General features: G+C 50.2%; 1 protein-coding gene across 1 annotated transcript in view; it reads left to right on the plus strand.

Annotated features, from left to right (window-relative positions):
* The window catches only part of REPS1 (RALBP1 associated Eps domain containing 1), a 566,482-nt gene that overhangs the window by 309,901 nt on the left and 238,248 nt on the right, over positions 1 to 18,333 (plus strand). Inside the window, 1 exon segment of the mRNA XM_029596463.1 lies at positions 3,908 to 4,029. Coding sequence (XP_029452323.1) covers positions 3,908 to 4,029 — 122 coding nt within the window.

Consider the following 18,333-nt stretch of genomic DNA (forward strand, 5'->3'; position numbering starts at 1 on the left):
CAAGGTGATCGTAGCGGTAGCAGCGGCGCTCAGACGGGAAGGAATCCTTGTCCATCCCTACCTAGACGATTGGCTGATCAGGGCGAAATCACGAGAGGAGAGCCATCGGGCAACCATCAGAGTGATCGCCCTTCTGGAAAGCCTGGGATGGGTAGTCAACCTAAGCAAGAGTTGCCTACAGCCTTCCCAATCACTGGAATACCTGGGAGTCCGGTTCGACACCCAGGCAGACAAAGTCAGCCTAACCACCAAGAGAAGGTCAAAGCTCCAGACGCGTCTACGTTCCTTGATGGGAGCCAGCTGGCCCATAGCTTGGGATTACCTACAGGTTCTCGGTCTCATGGCATCCACCCTGGAAGTGGTACCATGGGCAAGGGCCCATATGATACCGTTACAACACTCCCTCCTCTCTCGGTGGAGCCCACGTTTACAGAACTACACCGTGCATCTACCTCTACCCGCCAGGGTGCGGACCCAGCTACGGTGGTGGTTGCAGTCAGACCACACGAGCAGGGGGTTGAAGATGTACTCCCCCACGTGGACTCTGCTCACCACAGATGCCAGCCTGAGCGGATGGGGAGCACACTGCGAAGAGCTCACCGCCCAAGGGCGGTGGAACAGAGAAGAGTCAGGGTGGAACATCAACCGCCTAGAGGCACGGGCAGTCTGGTTAGCCTGCCTGCAATTTGCTCACAGACTGTGGAACAGAGCAGTCAGAGTGATGTCCGACAACGCCACCACGGTGGCATACATCAACCGACAGGGCGGAACCAGAAGCCAACAGGTGTCCCTAGAGATAGCCCCGCTGATGGCTTGGGCAGAGGCGAATCTCCAGGACATCTCCGCCGTCCACATTGCCGGAAGGGACAACACCACGGCAGACTTCCTCAGCAGGGAAAGCCTAAATCTGGGAGAATGGCAGCTGTCCCCCACAGCCTTCCAGATGATTGTGGATCAGTGGGGGACTCCGGACATGGACCTACTAGCGGACAGGTCCAATGCTCAAGTACCCAGATACTTCAGCCGCAAGCGAGATCAGTTCTCTCACGGGATCGACGCCCTGGTTCAGCCATGGCCTCGAGGGACCCTGCTATACGCCTTTCCTCCGTGGCCCCTGCTGGGCGCCTTTATACACAAGATTCAGAGGCACAGAGGCCTAGTTCTTCTAGTGGCACCAGACTGGCCAAGTAGACCCTGGTACGCGGACATGAGAAGACTACTGACAAGGGAGCCCCTTCCCCTGCTTCCTCTCAGGGACCTGCTACGTCAAGGTCCCATCCTCCACGAGGATCCGGCTCAATTCTCTCTTTCGGTCTGGCCATTGAGAGGGCTAGACTGAAGAAAAGAGGTTACTCGGAGCCGGTGATAGATACACTCCTCCGAGCTTGCAAGTTTTCCACATCCCTCACCTACATAGGGATCTGGAGAGTATTTGAAGCCTGGTGCGACACTCATGGCACCAATCCACATGCGACCACAATCCCTATTGTTCTGGATTTCCTGCAGGATAGGCTTCAGAAGGGTCTCTCCCTAAGCTCCATCAAGGTTCAGGTGGCTGCGCTGTCTTGCTACTGTCCCAGGAGGGATGGCAAGACCATTGCCACACACCCGGATGTTTCCCGCTTCCTGAAAGGAATCAAGCACATTCGCCCGCCACTGAAGTGGCCAGTGCCCCTGTGGAACCTCAACATAGTTTTGGATTTCCTCGCGGGATCCACCTTCAGACCCTTTCGGGGCCTGTCTCTCCGTTCGCTAACTTTGAAGATGGTGTTCTTGCTGGCAATGTGTTCTGCACGCCGCATCTCAGAGCTGCAAGCGCTGTCCTGCCGTGATCCCTTTCTCAGAATCACTCCAGAGGCTATCCATCTTCGCACGGTTCCCTCTTTCTTACCTAAAGTAGTCTCACAATTTCACCTCAACCAAACCATATCCTTGCCAACCACGGCGGGTTTGAAGAAATCAGAAGAAAGGCGTTTGCTACGCCATCTCGACATCGGCAGATTGCTGCCCAGATACCTGGAAAAGACAGAAGCAGTACGAAAGACGGACCATCTGTTCGTTCTTCACAGCGGGAAGAAGCAAGGGGAAGCGGCCTCTCGGCCCACCATCGCCCGCTGGATCAAAGAAGTTATCAGAGCGGCCTACGTAGAGGCCGGGAAGTCACCACCTCTGCAGGTCAAGGCTCATTCCACCAGAGCGCAGGCGGCCTCTTGGGCAGAATCTTGGATGCTGTCGCCCGTGGAGATATGTAAGGCGGCGACATGGTCCTCCCTCCATACCTTTTCCAGATTTTACCGTCTGGATGTCCAGGCCAGGGAGGACACAGCATTTGCGAGGCAGTCCTACACGGTCCTCAGGCAGCCTCCCGCCCAGTTCGGGAGTAGCTTTTGTACATCCCACTTGTTCTGAGTCCATCTGCTACACGCTAGGAAATGTTGAGATTACTTACCTGATAATCTCCTTTTCCTTAGTGTATGCAGATGGACTCACCATCCCGCCCGGCTGCCAGTATACATGGGTTTTCGCCACTTCAAGGTAAGACATGTCATTTCTTACACGAGAGCGTCCACTCTACCAGGTGTCAACGCCTTCCGGTTGGGAGCGCTGGCGGTCTCCAGCTACTATCAATCGGTCAGGGGAATCCTGTTTCACTAATTCATTGATCAGTCAGTACACATATATCCATAACAGCTTTTGCAAGGAAGATTACTGAGTTGCTTCACTTCCTGTGGGGGTATATGTACCCATGCTGACGTCGGATTCATCTCCAACTGCTAGCACGAGCACACTATACCCACTTGTTCTGAGTCCATCTGCATACACTAAGGAAAAGGAGATTATCAGGTAAGTAATCTCAACAATAACATAACTATTAACATACAACCTTTCAAGTACTCAGTTAACAGGAAAACACTGAGCTCAGTCAAGGAGAGTAATATCACTAACCTAGGGACTGACTCTGACACCAGTAATCCCCAGAAACGCAGCACTCAGGAGGACAATATCATTACCATCTGGCAGCCAAGGGTGGGAAGGTGGCTTAGCCTGTCCTCATTAAAGAAAAAGAAATTATCATTAAGTAGTAATTTCTTCTTTCTTAGCATTCAGATAGATGTACCAAAGCTACTCTCGAACTGGATGGGGAGGCTTCCTGTGGTCTGATCAACACCGCAAAGGCTGCATCCTCCCGGGCCTGCACATCCAGGTGGTAATGCCTGGAAAAGGTGTGTAAGGAGGACCATGTCGCAGCACGGCAAATCTCAATGGGAGACAAACTAATCTCTGCCCATGACACTGTCTGAGCCCTAGAGGAATGAGCACTAACCTAACTAGGCAATGGCTGTTTAGCATTCACATATGCTGCCGTGACTATGTCCTTAATCCAGCGGGCTATCGTAACCTGCGACACCAGCTCACCCTGTTTACTCCCTTTAGAGAAAACAAAGTTGCTTAACTGTAATGGGTATTCTTTGAAGATGACAGATTTATCAGTCTTACAAATCATCCTACCTCTCCCCCACCCTATTCAGAACTATATTAGAAAGACTTACCTTTTTTGAAGAGCTATGGGCTTTTCCTTCATTCTGTGTTGTGGTACAGTCATATGACCACTTGTATGAATGAAACTGCTGTCTTTTAAGAACATCTGATACAGGTAAACTTTACTTTTATTCACTAGGTACTTCAATCACAAAACAGTATTAGTTTGATTAAAAGTCCATGTTGAGTATGTGTGAATTATTGCTTTATTTTTTGTTTGACAGCATGCCTTAAAAATGCATTATTTGATCTGTAGTAAGAGGAATATGGATTTGCATAGGTCAGTATTAGAACCGAGAAATTTATAATCAGAAGGCTTTTGATTGTGTCACATTTTCGGTTTATAGTGTTGATTCTTTTATTTCAGAAACTGGGGATCAGTCTGGTGAGGTAGGTTACTCAAACTCCCCTGCAGAAGCACCTCCAAGCAAGTCACCATCAATGCCATCGCTAAACCAGACCTGGCCAGAAATGAATCAAAGCAGTGAGGTTAGTGGAAAATTCCTTACTATTTTAATATGGCAGTAGCTTTAGCAGTATCCAAAATTTAAAGCCACTTTTATTTGGGTACCTTCTAAATACATTGTGTCCAAACTAGTTTTTTCTTATAAAAGAATTGTTTACTTTCATTGTTAATTACTGAGTTTTAGTGCTTTATAATTTGTCTTAAGGCTTTACCTTGTGATGTTGTATTCCAATATCTTTAGTAACAGTTGGCTACCATGGAAAGGACTCTGATTTTACAAACATTGAGCTCTGATATCACTAAAGGAAAAATCTCTAATCCCTAGGGGGTAACTTTATAACTGCCTACACAAGTTTACAACAGTTTTCAAGGTGAACTTGTGTGTAAGTTTGCTTTGAAAATTACCCTAGCAAAACTACCTGCACACAGTTGCACTTGTTATTTGGTGCAGGTAGTTTGATGTTAAAATGTATGTGCATACATTTTTAAATCAAAATATGCACTTAAATGAAAAGCCTGTCCTCACTCTTCCAGAATGCCTATCCTGAATGCGAGTGAAAGTGTGAGCATATGGGTCTGATGCATGCACTTTCTGCCACATTTTAGGAGAGCAGTTTTATAAAAGGATATTTCTGTGGGTAAAATGCTTGATGGCAGATAAAGACCATATGGCTCATTCACATCTCTTAGCTTTATAGCCTTTTCTCCCAGGACAAGCAGGATGGTAGTCCTCACATATGGGTGACATCATCAGGATGGAGCCCAGTCACGGAACACTTTTGTCAAAGTTTCTAGAACTTAGGCACACTGAGCATGCCCAGCATGCCACTAACCCTGCATCCAGCAGGGGTCCCCTTACTCTCTTTTTTTTCTGCGCAGCAGTTGCCTTGCAGTTCTCAGGAGCTCTGTGAGAATTTCTCACAATTTTTCCTCACAGAACTTTTCTTCAAAAATTTCTCCCCATCCCAGTGTCCCCCATCGTTAATGCCGGTAAGTTTTTTTTTTTAACTTCATTCTTTGCGGTAGGTTCCCGACGGAGCACCTATCTGTGTCCACCGACCGTATGCCGCATTTATTTTTTCAACAAAATGGCGACCAGTTTTCGGAAGTGCCCTGAGTGTCCGAGGACTATGTCAATAACGGACCTTCATGACGTCTGCATCTTGTGTTTAGGGCCTTCCCACGACGTCCAACTGTGTACCAGTTGCACCCAAATGACACCGAAAAGCCACCGAGCCTGCTTAGAGAAAATGGAACACCTTTTCAAAACTAAGCGCTTGTCCCACTCTACGCCAGCTGAAAGTGCACCGAGCTGGAAGCCATAGACATAGACTCCACTTCCGTCGACATCTCAGCATCGAGACACTGGTGAATGGTCGTCTCATTCAAAAGCCTCCACATCATCGTCCTCTGCGCTGGAGAAGGGCTGGGCTGAGCACCAAGAGAAGCATTGTCATCGACATCGAAACCCATCTTCTGGAACAGGCACCGAAAAACCATCGACATCGATGGAACCACCGACTAAGAAGTCCCATGGAAAGCCCCCATCCTCCTCTGGACCTGGAACACCAAGGCATTCCCCAGCTGCAACGGTGTCGGGAGCTGAGACTCCACATATTCCTGTGGACCCTCCAGCAATGCCCATGGAGCCTCCAACCTCAGAAGCTGTGTTACCAACACCAGCCTTCCGGGAGGAATTGGACCGGATGGTCCAAGGGGCAGTTCTCCAAGCGCTTCGAGGATTTCAGTCGTCACCAGCACAGATTCCTATCCCAAGGCCTGACCCGTGCAGACGATGCTCGCTCCGCTACTTGAAAGGCTAGACACCCGTATCAGCGCACTTCCATCGGTGCCCATGCCTTATGGACCGACGATACCTCCAAGACCATCGGTTCCTCTACCAGCATCGACCCAGATTCCTCTATCATCTGATGATGAAGCTCGTGATCTGTCGATGCCGGACCTGATTCCAGGGCCCTTGGGTATATTACCACCCCGATGCCCATCAAAAACATTGATTCCATCGGTGCCACCTCCTGATCCAGCTGGATTAGGACTTCTCCCTCCATCGGAAGAAACACAGGGTGGTGGAGACCAGCCATACAATCCCTGGACTGATGATTCCTCTGACTCCCAGGATTCTGAGGACATCCCATCAGAGCCTTCACCTCCAGAGGAAAGACTATGCTCCCCTCCAGAGGACCTCTCGTTTGCAGGCTTTATAAAGGAAATGTCTGAAACCATCCCTTTCAAGCTGCAAACTGAAGAGGATGCCAGACACAGGATGCTGGAAGATCTGCAGTTCATGGATGCTCCCAAGGAAGTGATGGCAATTCCAGTCCACGAGGTTCTACTTGACCTGTTGCATCGTACCTGGGAGCACCCAGATACAGTTCCACCGGTGAACAGGAACTGATGCTACCTATCTGGTTCAATCAGCTCCAGGATTCCAGAAAACCCAGCTCCCTCACCACTCTGTAGTGTGGTTGAATCCTCTCAGAAGAAAGCAAAGAGACTCCGCCCTCATTCTTCTGCCCTCCTGGCAAGGAACAGAAATCTTTGGATGCCTTTAGACACAGTGTTCCAGGGGTCTATGTTGATGGCACGTATAGCATCCTACCAGCTATACATGACATAGTACTCCAGAAACCTTTGGAAGCAGGTGCAAGATTTCTCCGAATCCCTACCAGAGGAGTTTCAAGAAGGTCTGAATTCCATCCTCCAGAAGGGCCTTGATGCTGGAAAACACGAGGTCAGAGCTGCCTATGACATATTTGAGGCTGCCTCCAGAGTGTCAGCAGCAGGCATAAGAGCCAGAAGATGGGCATGGCTAAAATCTTCAGACTTGCATCAAGAAGTCCAAGACAGGTTGGCAGACCTTCCCAGCACAGGGGACAACTAATTTGGAGAGAAAATCCAAGAAACAGTTGTGCAACTCAAAGACCATCATGAGACATTACGCCAACTATCTGCTGTTCCCTCTGACTTTTCATCCACTATCAAATGGCAGTTCAGAAGGGATCCCAGGAGGCTAACCTATAAAACCCGTAGGTATTACCCTCCTCCATCCCGGACTCGTCCAACCAGGCCCTATCAAAAAGGTCAACCTCGTCAGCACAGGGCTCCAAAAACCTAACCAGCTCCGCAGACTGGTCCTGCATCGGGGTTTTGGCTCCCTTCTAGAGAGCAACAGTCAACCTCTGCCTCCAGCAACATTTCTTAATAGGAGGCCGCTTGTGCCTCTTTGCAAACATATGGCACACAATCACAACGGACCAATTGGTCCTTTCTGTGATTGCCCAAGGTTACCATCTAAATTTCCTCTCACTACCATCAGACTCTCCACCTCGTCCACTGTGGAGTTTATCCGATCATTCTCCACTTCTCGAGGAGGAACTTTCAAACCACCTCCAATCCAGTGCCATAGAACCAGTTCCCAGTCTGCAGCATGGGAAAGGATTCTTCTCCCGATATTTTCTAATTCCGAAAAAGTCAGGCAGCATTCGTCCTATATTGGATCTTCATGCCCTGAACAAATATCTACGCAAGGAAAAGTTCAGGATGGTAACCTTGGGCTCCATGCTCCCTCTCCTCCAAAGGGGAGATTGGCTTTGCTCTCTAGATCTTCAAGAAGCATATGCCCATATAGCAATAACCCCTCCACTTCGAAAATACCTCAGATTCTTAGTCTGTCACTGGCATTTCCAATACCAAGTGCTACCGTTCGGCCTAGTGTCATCACCTCGTGTGTTCATGAAATACCTAGCAGTAGTAGCGGCTTACATAAGACAAAGCATCCACGTCTATCTGTATCTAGACGATTGGCTACTTGGAGGTCCATCCAAGGAGGTAGTACTTCACTCCCTCCATCTCACCCTACAGCTACTACAGTCCTTGGGGTTTCTCATAAACTATCCCAAGTCAAATCTGACTCCATCACATGCCCTCTCCTTCATCGGAGCAGCTTTAAACACCATACAAGCCAAAACATTCCTCCCAAGGGACCGAGCGCGCACATTATCATCCTTGGCCAAAGCAGTAAAGTCTCGCCGAATCACGACAGCTCGCCATCTACTAACCTTACTAAGTAACATGCTGAAGATGGTCTACATTACCCCAATGACTCGTCTAGCCATGAGAGTAACACAATGGACTTTAAAGTCCCAATGGTCCCAATCATCTCAATCTATGTCCCACCTGGTCCACGTCACCAGCCAGCTTCGTCTCTCACTAGCTTGGTGGATACAGGAGTCCAATCTTCTGATAGGACTACCCTTTCAATCTCCAGAACCTCAGATGCCTCCAACCTCGGTTGGGGAGCCCATGTCAACAACCTGCAAACCCAGGGAACCTGGACTACAGCAGAATCAAAGCACCAGATAAATTTTCTGGAACTCAGAGCAATATGATACGCTCTATTTGCTTTCCAGGATTGCCTTTCCAACAAGGTAATCCTAATTGAAACAACCAGGTAGCAATGTGGTACTTCAACAAGCAAGGGGACACAGGATCTTACCTAATATTCCAGGAGGCGGCGCAGATCTGGGCCTGGACTCTCTCCCATTCCATGCTACTGAGAGCAACCTATCTGGCAGGCGTGGACAATGTGGTGGCAGACAGTCTCAGCCGGACCTTTTATCCCCACAAATGGTCCCTGGATCCAACTGTAGTGAACAAAATTTTCCACCAGTGGGGCCACCCGCACATAGACCTCTTTGCGTCAATTCACAACCGCAAAGTGGACAACTTCTACTCTACATCGCAGCCGCAAGACACCACTGAGGGATGCCTTCTCCCACTCGTGGACAGAGGGTCTTCTGTATGCCTACCCTCCACTTCCACTCATCAGCAAGACTCTCGTGAAGTTACGACACGACCAGGGCTCAATGATCCTCATAGCCCCTTATTGGCCACGTCAGGTTTGGTTTCCCATCCTGCGCGACCTCTCATTCCAGCGACCAATTTGCCTGGGCACCGACCCAACTCTGATAATGCAGAAATACTGACTATTGCTTCATCTGAACCTCCACTCCCTGTCTTTGACAGCATTGATGTAAAAGGTTGATACTGCAATCCCTCAACCTTTCCGACAATGTGTCCCAGGTCCTCGTAGCTTCACGAAAGCCTTCTACTCTGAAATCGTATCGTTCCAAATGGAAAAGATTTTCCTTGTGGTGCACGACAAAGGAAATAGACCCCTTTTCCTGCCCCACAACAAAGTTCCTGGACTACCTCTGGTAGCTTTCGGAGTCTGGTCTACAAACTTCCTCCTTCCGAGTGCATGTCATTGCCATAGCCATTTACCACAAAGGCATAGGAGATGCCCCAATCTCGGTGCAACCCCTTGTGGGGCACTTTATGAGAAGCTTGCTACAACTGAAGCCTCCACTGCATCCTCTGGTTTCGGCATGGTACCTCAATGTTGTGCTAGCACGGCTCATGCGACCTCCGTTCGAGCCCCTGCACTCCTGTGAGCTACGTCATCTCAATTGGAAAGTGCTCTTTCTACTTGCTTTGACATCAGCTCACAGAGTCAGTGAGCTTCAGGCACTTGTAACATACCCACCTTACACAAAACTTCTCCACGATCGTGTAGTACTACGCACTCACCCTAAATTTTTCCCAAAGGTAGTATCTGATTTCCACTTAAATCAATCCATAATACTACCCACATTTTTTCCGAAACCCCACTCACACCCAGGTGAGCAGGCTCTGCATTCCTTGGACTCTAAACTTGCGCCTGCTTTTTATTTGAATCGCACTGCAGCCCATAGGAAGTCCACCCAACTGTTTGTCTCCTTCGATAAAACCAAACTGGGAGTTCCGATGAGCAAGCAGACCCTGTCCACCTGGCTGGCGGGACTGTATTACCTTCTGCTACCAACAAGCAGGCCTTCCATTACAAGGACGTGGGAAAGCGCATTCAGTAAGAGCCATGGCAACGTCAGTAGCACGCCTCCATTCTGTACCTCTTGCAGACATCTGCAGAGCTGCCACATGGAGCTCTCTCCACACATTTGCAGCTCATTACTGTCTCGACAAGGCTGGCAGGCAGGATTCCATCTTTGGCCAGTCTGTCCTGCGTAATTTGTTTCCAGCTTAATAACCCAACTTCCTTCCTGTGTCCCACTGTGAAACTCAGGCTGCCTTCATACCCCAAACCACCCCTGTTGTGCCTGTTGCACGTCGGGTGCTTTTGGTTCACTTTACTCGGGCATCCTGTAGCTCGCTATTCACCCATATGTGAGGACTACCATCTTGCTTGTCCTGAAAGAAAGCAGAGTGGCTTACCTGTAACAGGTGTTCTCCCAGGACGCAGGATGTTAGTCCTCACGAAACCTGCCTGCCACCCTGCGGAGTTGGGTTCGCTTACGTTTTATTTTATTTTTCGCTTATACTTTTTGCTACAAACGAGACTGAAGGGGGACCCCTGCTGGATGCAGGGTTGGTGGCATGCTGGGCATGCTCAGTGTGCCAGTCAAAGTTCTAGAAACTTTGACAAAAGTGTTCTGTGATTGGGCTCCATCCTGATGTCACCCATATGTGAGGACTAACATCTGGCTGTCCTGGGAGAACATCTGTTACAGGTAAGCCACTCTGCTTTCTTATCTTTCAGAGATCTTCTGTTCTTGTCCTGTGTCTTCATGTTTTCTGATACAGTCCTTCTCTCTACATATAGGTTGTTCCATGCATCCACCACCCTTTCTGTAAAGAAATATTTCCCTAGATTACTTCTGAGTCTATATCTTTTCACACTCATCAGAGCCTCCTTTCCATTGAGTCTGCCTCCTGTGCATTTATTTCTTCGAGGTATTTTATTGTCCCTTTTATACATTCCCTTTCCTCTAGAATTTGCATGTTTAGATCTTGTCTATCCCCATATGATTTATGACTAAGACTATTGACCAATGTAGTAGCTGCCCTGTGGATAGACAACTCAGCAGAGAGCACACCATACCTCAGTCAATTTTCAGAACAGTGTGTTTGTGAAAAGCTAACTAAAGGTAGATAAGGCAATGGGGCTGGATGGGATACATCTGAGGGTACTAAGGGAACTTAAAGATGTCCTGGCAACTCCACTGGCTGACCTTTTCAATGGATCTTTAGAGTCTGGAGTAGTTCCATAGGACTTGAAAAGGGTGGATGTGGTTCCTATTCATAAAAGAGGAAGCAAGGAGGAGATTGGGAACTATAGGCCAGTTAGTCTGACCTCTGTGGTGAGCAAACTAATGGAATCTCTGCTAAAACAGAGGATAGTGCTATCTTTGGAATCCAGTGGATTGTAAGATCCGAGGGAGCATGGTTTTTCCAAAGGTAAATCTTGTCAGACAAATATGATAAATTTATTTGATTGGGTGATCAGAGTGTTGGGATCAAGGGAGAGTGCTAGATGTAGTGTACTTGGACTTCAGCAAGGTCTTTGACACAGTTCCGCACAGAAGACTTATAAATAAATTGTGTGCCCTTAGTGTGGATCCTAGAGTGACTGACTGGGTTAGAAACTGGCTGAGTGGGAGGTGACATAGGGTAATAGTAAATGGAATTTTCTCTGAGGAGGGGATTGTTAATAGCGGTGTGCTTCAGGGATCAGTCCTTTTTGTGAGCAACATAACAAAAGGGTTGTTGGGAAAGGTTTGTCTTTTTGCTGATGAAACCAAAATCTATAACAGGTTGGACAGCCAGAAAGGAGTAGAAAACATGAGGAGGAATTTAGCAAAGCTCAAAGAATGGTCTAAGTTCTGGCAGATAAGATTTCATTCTAAAAAATGCAGAGTAATGTATTTAGGATGCAAAAACCCAAGGGAAAGATACAGTATTGGAGGTGAAATTTTTCTAAGCATAAAGTAAGAGCAGGATCTGAGGATTATTGTATCTGATGATCTTAAGGTGGCCAAACAGATGGATAAAGCTACGATAAAAGCCAGAAAGATGCTTGGCTGTATAGGGAGAGGAATGGTCAGCAGAAAAAGAGAGATGTTATTGCCCCTGAATTGGTCCCTGGTGCGATCTCACGTGGAATATTGTGTACAGTTCTGGAGATCGTACCTTCAAAAGGATATAAACAGGATGGAGTTGGACTAGAGGGTGGCTACTAAAATGATCAGTGGTCTTCGTTCTAAACATATGGGGATAGACTTAAAGATCTAAACATGTACATCCTAGAGGAAAGGGGAGATATGATAAGAGACATTCAAATATCAAGGTTTCCATGCACAGGAAGTGAGCATTTTTCAATGGAAAGGAGGCTCTAGAACGAGGGGTCATGAGATGAGATTGAGAAGGGTGGTGGATGTGTGAAACAACCTCTCAGTGGAAATGGTGGAGATAAAAATTGTATCTGAATTCAAGAAAGGATGGCTAAATACAGGGTATCGCTAAGGAAGTGATGAGAATTATAATGCTAAATTAATTGGACGGATGGCCATACAGAGAAATTTGCATATTATGGAGTCTCAGTATATGCAAATTTATCTTGTGTATATTCATTGTAGATATCCTGAAATCCCGATTGGCTGTGGGATCCCCAGGACAGGTTTGGGAAGCCCTGATTTGGGGTGTTCAAATGGGGCACAAAGGAGAGACATTCGCTCTCGTACCAAAGAGCAGATGCCTAATCCACAGTCTGCTTTCAAGTCAAAACCTGGGACAGGATTTTGATTGGATTCAAGAAGTGTTTCATTATCCATTATGGAAAATCTACCTGTAGGAGAAAGGTGAAGATGTTATATAAACTGTTGGTCCAGAGTAACCTTAAACAGCTGGATTCTCAGTATAATTTGGAACAGCTACAGACTTTTTCCATTGGACCAGATTGCACACGAAGAAGAGTTTGGTCTATTTCTCGGTATCCAACTGCTGCTCAAGGAACTCTCCTCCCTCTTAGAGGCCAAAGCAGTAAAGCCTGTTTTCCTAGCGTGTAGCAGATGGACTCAGAACAAATGGGTATAGCGTGCTCGTGCTAGCAGTTGGAGACGGATCTGACGTCAGCACGGGTACATATACCCCGCAGGAAGTGCAGCAACTCAGGAATTTCCGTCTCCAAAGCAGTTTGGAGCTACCTTACGCTCGCTGAGTGTTTTTCCAAATTATATCGACTAAATTCTTTGCAGAAATCCTACCTGAAGACTAGCCCTGCACTCCTGCAGGATACCCTAGCGTCCCTCCCTCAGTTGAGTTTCCCGAGGTGATTTCCGTGGTCCCTCGGAGGTAAGCGCCTCGGTCCGGTGGCCGGATCGCGGCAGGGACCTAGCCCCCGAGTGAGAAGGGCTCGGGCGCGGCATAGAGGCAGCCTCGGTCCCGGTGAGGACTTAGCCCCCGAGCGAGATGAGTTCGGGCGTGGCATAGAGGCAGCAGGTGCACTTCCTCGACCGCGGCGGTGACGGTACTTACCCTCTCCGCCCGCAGCCGGAACCCGCCCGGGTCGCAGCCGGGAAGCGCCGAAGATCAGGTAAGGCGTACATCTTTACTGGTCTCCGAAGAGCAAGGATTAGCAGGGTCTGCCTATGTGGCAGCCCGCCAAGGAGGTCGCCATTTTGCCTGCCTACTCGCCGTCGCCATCCGCCCTGGTTCGCCACCTCGAGCTACGCGGGGCGACGGGCGCATATGATAGGTGCACATTGCTACGCGCATTGTAAGTGCATGCTGATAGGCGCACGTTACTAGGCGCACGCTAAGCACGTTTATAGGCGCGCGTCATAGGCGCACATTGATCGGCGCACTTTGATAGGGGATCAGACGCTATGGAGCGTATGAGAGCCCCTGCAGCCGCAGAGCCGGCACCTCCAGACTCAGGCATAAGAGCTCTAGGCCTCTGCTCAGCATGCCACCTCAGAGCCACACAGAGCAAGGAAGCAGACTCCCTATGTGCCCATTGTGAGGAGGCCCTGGGAGTTCCAGGCCAGGGCCGGTCACAGCCCAGTTTGACTGCCAGTTCCTCAGGGAACACCCCGAACCTAGCAGGCCGTGGTGAGCAGCCAGGGAACCCCCATGGACCTGGGGCCCCTATGGCTAGAACCTGCTTCACTCTCCTGGGTGGAATTATTTAAGGGGATTCATGCCTTCATCAAGATGCAGTCTGATCCCCGACCGGACCCATACGTACCAGATGACCCTGCCCCGGGACCCTCAAGACCTAGGCACGGCCACCCGCCACCCGGAAGCCCCACTTATGGGGACTCGGATTACTCTGAGGAAGATGGCGAATCCCCCGAGGAGGGAGAACTCCCCTCGGGGATAGAACCGTATTGAACCACGAGACGCTTCTTTCCTAAGGAGGATCTTCCAGACCTGGTCTCTCAATGCCTGTCGGTGCTGGCTATCCCGGGCCAGGGCACCCCAGGGGAACCTAGGATGAACCCCCTGCTAGAGGGCCTGCGCCAAACGGCTCCCCATTTTCCCCTTTTACAAGTGGTACAACAGTTAATCGATCTGGAGTGGAATGCGCCGGAGGCTTCATTCAAAGGGGGTCGGGCTTTGTCTAGCATGTACCCCCTAGACCTGGCAACCAAAGAGCTGCTGGCGTGCCCTATGGTAGACACCATAGCACAATTGTGAAGCGCACCACCATTCCGGTGGAGGGAGGGGCGGCCCTCAAGGATGCACATGACTGGCGCATGGACGCCATTCTGAAACAAGCCTTTGAGGTGGCAGCCATGTCCCTACGAATTGCGACCTGCTGCACCGTGGTGACGTGCTCCTGCTTATCACAAGCCAGGAACAACACCCCGGGAGAAGAAATGGAATCAGCCCTCTCGTTCTTCACTGACGCTGCCTCCGACCTAGTTCGTACGGCAGCCAAAGGAGTGTCATCCTCAGTGGCAGCCAGAAGACACCTCTGGCTACGAAATTGGTCAGCCGACTCCTCCTCCAAGACTCGCCTTACAAGAATGCCCTTTAAGGGATCCCTCCTGTTCGGCAGCGACCTCGAGAAACTGGCTAATAAATGGGGCGCATCTCCATTACCCCGTCTACCCGAAGACAGGTCAAGGAGGACCCAGCGCCCTTTTCCTAGACCATCCAGAGGTAGAAGCTCTCAACGCTTCAATCCTTACAGGGCTCGCTACCAAGCACCTTGTTCTCAGACCAGGAACCAGTCCTTTCGGACCAGACACAACAAGAGGGGAACCGGCTCGGGGTCGGGTCCCGGCCGCACCCCACAATGAGAATCAGCCAACCCATCTGGGGGAAGAGGCCATAGGGGGCAGGCTAACCCTATTTTACCACAGGTGGGTCGAGATTACTTCGGACCAGTGGGTCCTCGCCATTGTCCGGGAAGGGTATTACCTGGACTTCCTTCATCTCCCTCCGGACAAGTTTGTGGAATCGCCTTGTCCACCCCTCAAGAGGGCGGTGCTGGCAGCTACCTTGGAGAGACTCCTGTCCCTAAAAGCCATAATTCCAGTGCCTGCATGGGACATAAATTCTGGGCATTACTCCATTTATTTCATTGTCCCCAAGAAGGGGGGCACCTTCAGACCCGTCCTGGACCTCGTCAGTCAACCGGCACTTACGGGTCCCAGGATTTCGCATGGAAACTCTACGGTCAGTCCGAAGTGCAATACAGCCAGGGGAGTATCTCACATCCCTGGATCTGTCAGAGGCCTATTTGCATATCCCAATTCATTGGGATCACCAGCGTTACTTACGCTTCAAAGTCCTGGGTCAGCACTTTCAGTTCCGGGCTCTACCCTTCGGGTTAGCCACCGCACCACGGACCTTTACCAAGGTAATAGTAGTGGTGGCGATGTCACTCAGGAAGGAAGGCATTCTCGTCCATCCCTACCTAGACGATTGGCTGATCAGGGCAAAGTCACCGGAGGAGAGCCACCAGGCAACCAACCGAGTTATCTCTTCCGGAAAGCCTAGGATGGGTAGTCAACATACACAAGAGTTCCTTACAGCCTTCTCAGTCGCTGGAATACCTAGGTGTCCGATTCGACACCCAGGAAGACAAGATCAGCCTGACCTCCAAGAGGAAATCGAAACTCCGGGATCGCTTGCAGAATCTGCTAAGCACTGCTCGGCCCACAGCTTGGGATTACCTACAGGTCCTCGGCCTAATGGCCTCCACTCTGGAAGTAATACCATGGGCACGGGCCCATATGAGACCATTACAGCGCGCCCTCCTATCTCGGTGGCACCCACGATTACAGAACTACACCGTGCATCTACCTCTACCGGCCAGAGTACGGAATCAGTTACGGTGATGGCTGCAGCCCGGCCACATGAGCCGGGGGTCAAGGATGTCCTCCCCAACCTGGACCTTGCTCACTACAGATGCCAGCCTGAGCGGCTGGGGAGCCCACTGCGAAGAGCTAACCACCCAGGGGTGGTGGAACAGAGAAGAGTCGGGGTGGAACATCAACCGACTAGAGGCACGGGCAGTCAGGTTAGCATGCCTGCGATTTGCCCACAGACTTCAAAACAGAGCAGTCAGAGTGGTCGGACAACGCCACCACGGTGGCATACATCAACCGACAGGGCGGAACCAGAAGCCGACAGGTATCCTTAGAAATAGCCCCCCTGATGGCTTGGGCGGAAGCGAATCTTCAGGACATCTCCGCCGTCCACATTGCCGGGATGGACAACACCATGGCAGACTTCCTCAGCAGAGAAAGCCTAAACCTGGGGGAATGGCAGCTGTTGCCCATAGCTTTCCAGATGATTGTGGATCAGTGGGGGACTCCGGGCATGGACCTACTAGCGGACAGGTCCAATGCTCAAGTACCCAGATACTTCAGTCGCAGACGAGATCCTCTCTCCCACGGGATCGACGCTCTAGTACAGCCATGGCCTCAGGGGATTCTGCTATATGCTTTTCCTCCATGGCCCCTGCTGGGCGCCATTATACACAAGATTCAGCGGCACAGAGGCCTAGTTCTTCTAGTGGCCACGGACTGGCCAAGAAGATCCTGATACGCAGACATGAGAAGACTGCTGGCAGGGAATCCACTACCCCTGCCTCCACACAGGGACCTGCTGAGACAAGGTCCCATCCTCCACGAGAATCCAGCTCAATTCTCTCTTACGGTCTGGCCATTGAAAGGGCTCGACTGAAGAAAAGGGGATACTCGGGGCCGGTAATAAACACACTCCTCCGAGCACGCAAGTTCTCCACATCACTAACTTATATAAGGATCTGGAGAGTATTTGAAGCCTGGTGCGAAACTCGCAGCACCAATCCGCATGCCACTAAAATCCCCATCATTCTGGATTTCCTGCAAGATGGACTTCAGAAGGGTCTGTCCCTCAGTTCAATCAAGGTTCAGGTGGCAGCGCTATCCTGCTACGGCCCCAGGAGTTCCGGCAATAGCATTGCCACACACCCAGACGTTTCACGTTTCCTGAAAGGAGTCAAACACATTCGCCCGCCACTGAAGTGGCCAGTGCCCCTGTGGAACCTCAATCTAGTCTTGGAATTCCTAGCGGGACCTGCCTTCAGACCCCTCCGAGGCCTGTCCCTCCGTTTGTTAACCTTGAAGATGGTGTTCATGCTGGCCGTATGCTCAGCACGCCGCATCTCCGAGCTACAAGCCCTGTCCTGCCGCGATCCGTTTCTCAGAATCACTCCAGGGGCTATCCATCTTCGCACGGTTCCTTCCTTCTTACCCAAAGTAGTCTCACACTTCCACCTCAACCAAACCATATCCTTGCCAACCACGGAAGGTTTGAAGAAGTCCGAAGAAGGTCGAAGACTGCGCCATCTCAACATTGGCAGGCTGCTGTTCAGATACCTGGAAATGTCAGAAGCAGTACGAAAGACGGACCACCTGTTCGTCCTTCACAGCGGGAAGAAGCAAGGGGAAGCAGCCTCACGGGCAACCATCGCCCGCTGGATCAAAGAAGTTATTAAGGCAGCCTACGTAGAAGCAGGAAAACCACCACCTCTACGGGTCAAGGCTCACTCTACCAGAGCGCAGGCGGCCTCCTGGGCAGAAACTAGGATGCTGTCGCCGGCAGAGATATGTAAAGCGGCAACGTGGTCCTCCCTCCATACTTTCTCCAGATTCTACCGTCTGGACGTCCAGGCTAGGGAGGACACAGCATTTGCGAGGGCAATCCTAAATGGACTTCGGGCAGCCTCCCACCCAGTCCGGGAGTAGCTTTTGTACATCCCATTTGTTCTGAGTCCATCTGCTACACGCTAGGAAATGTAGAGATTACTTACCTGATAATCTCGTTTTCCTTAGTGTATGCAGATGGACTCAGCATCCCGCCCGGCTGCCGGTATATATGGGAATTCACCGACTCATGGTAAGCCATGTTTTCTTATATAGGGCATCCACCCTGCCGGGTGTCGACACCCTCCGGTTGAGAACACTGGCGGT

Source organism: Rhinatrema bivittatum, chromosome 3 (genome assembly GCF_901001135.1).
Source record: "Rhinatrema bivittatum chromosome 3, aRhiBiv1.1, whole genome shotgun sequence".
In the NCBI taxonomy this organism is placed as follows: domain Eukaryota; kingdom Metazoa; phylum Chordata; class Amphibia; order Gymnophiona; family Rhinatrematidae; genus Rhinatrema; species Rhinatrema bivittatum.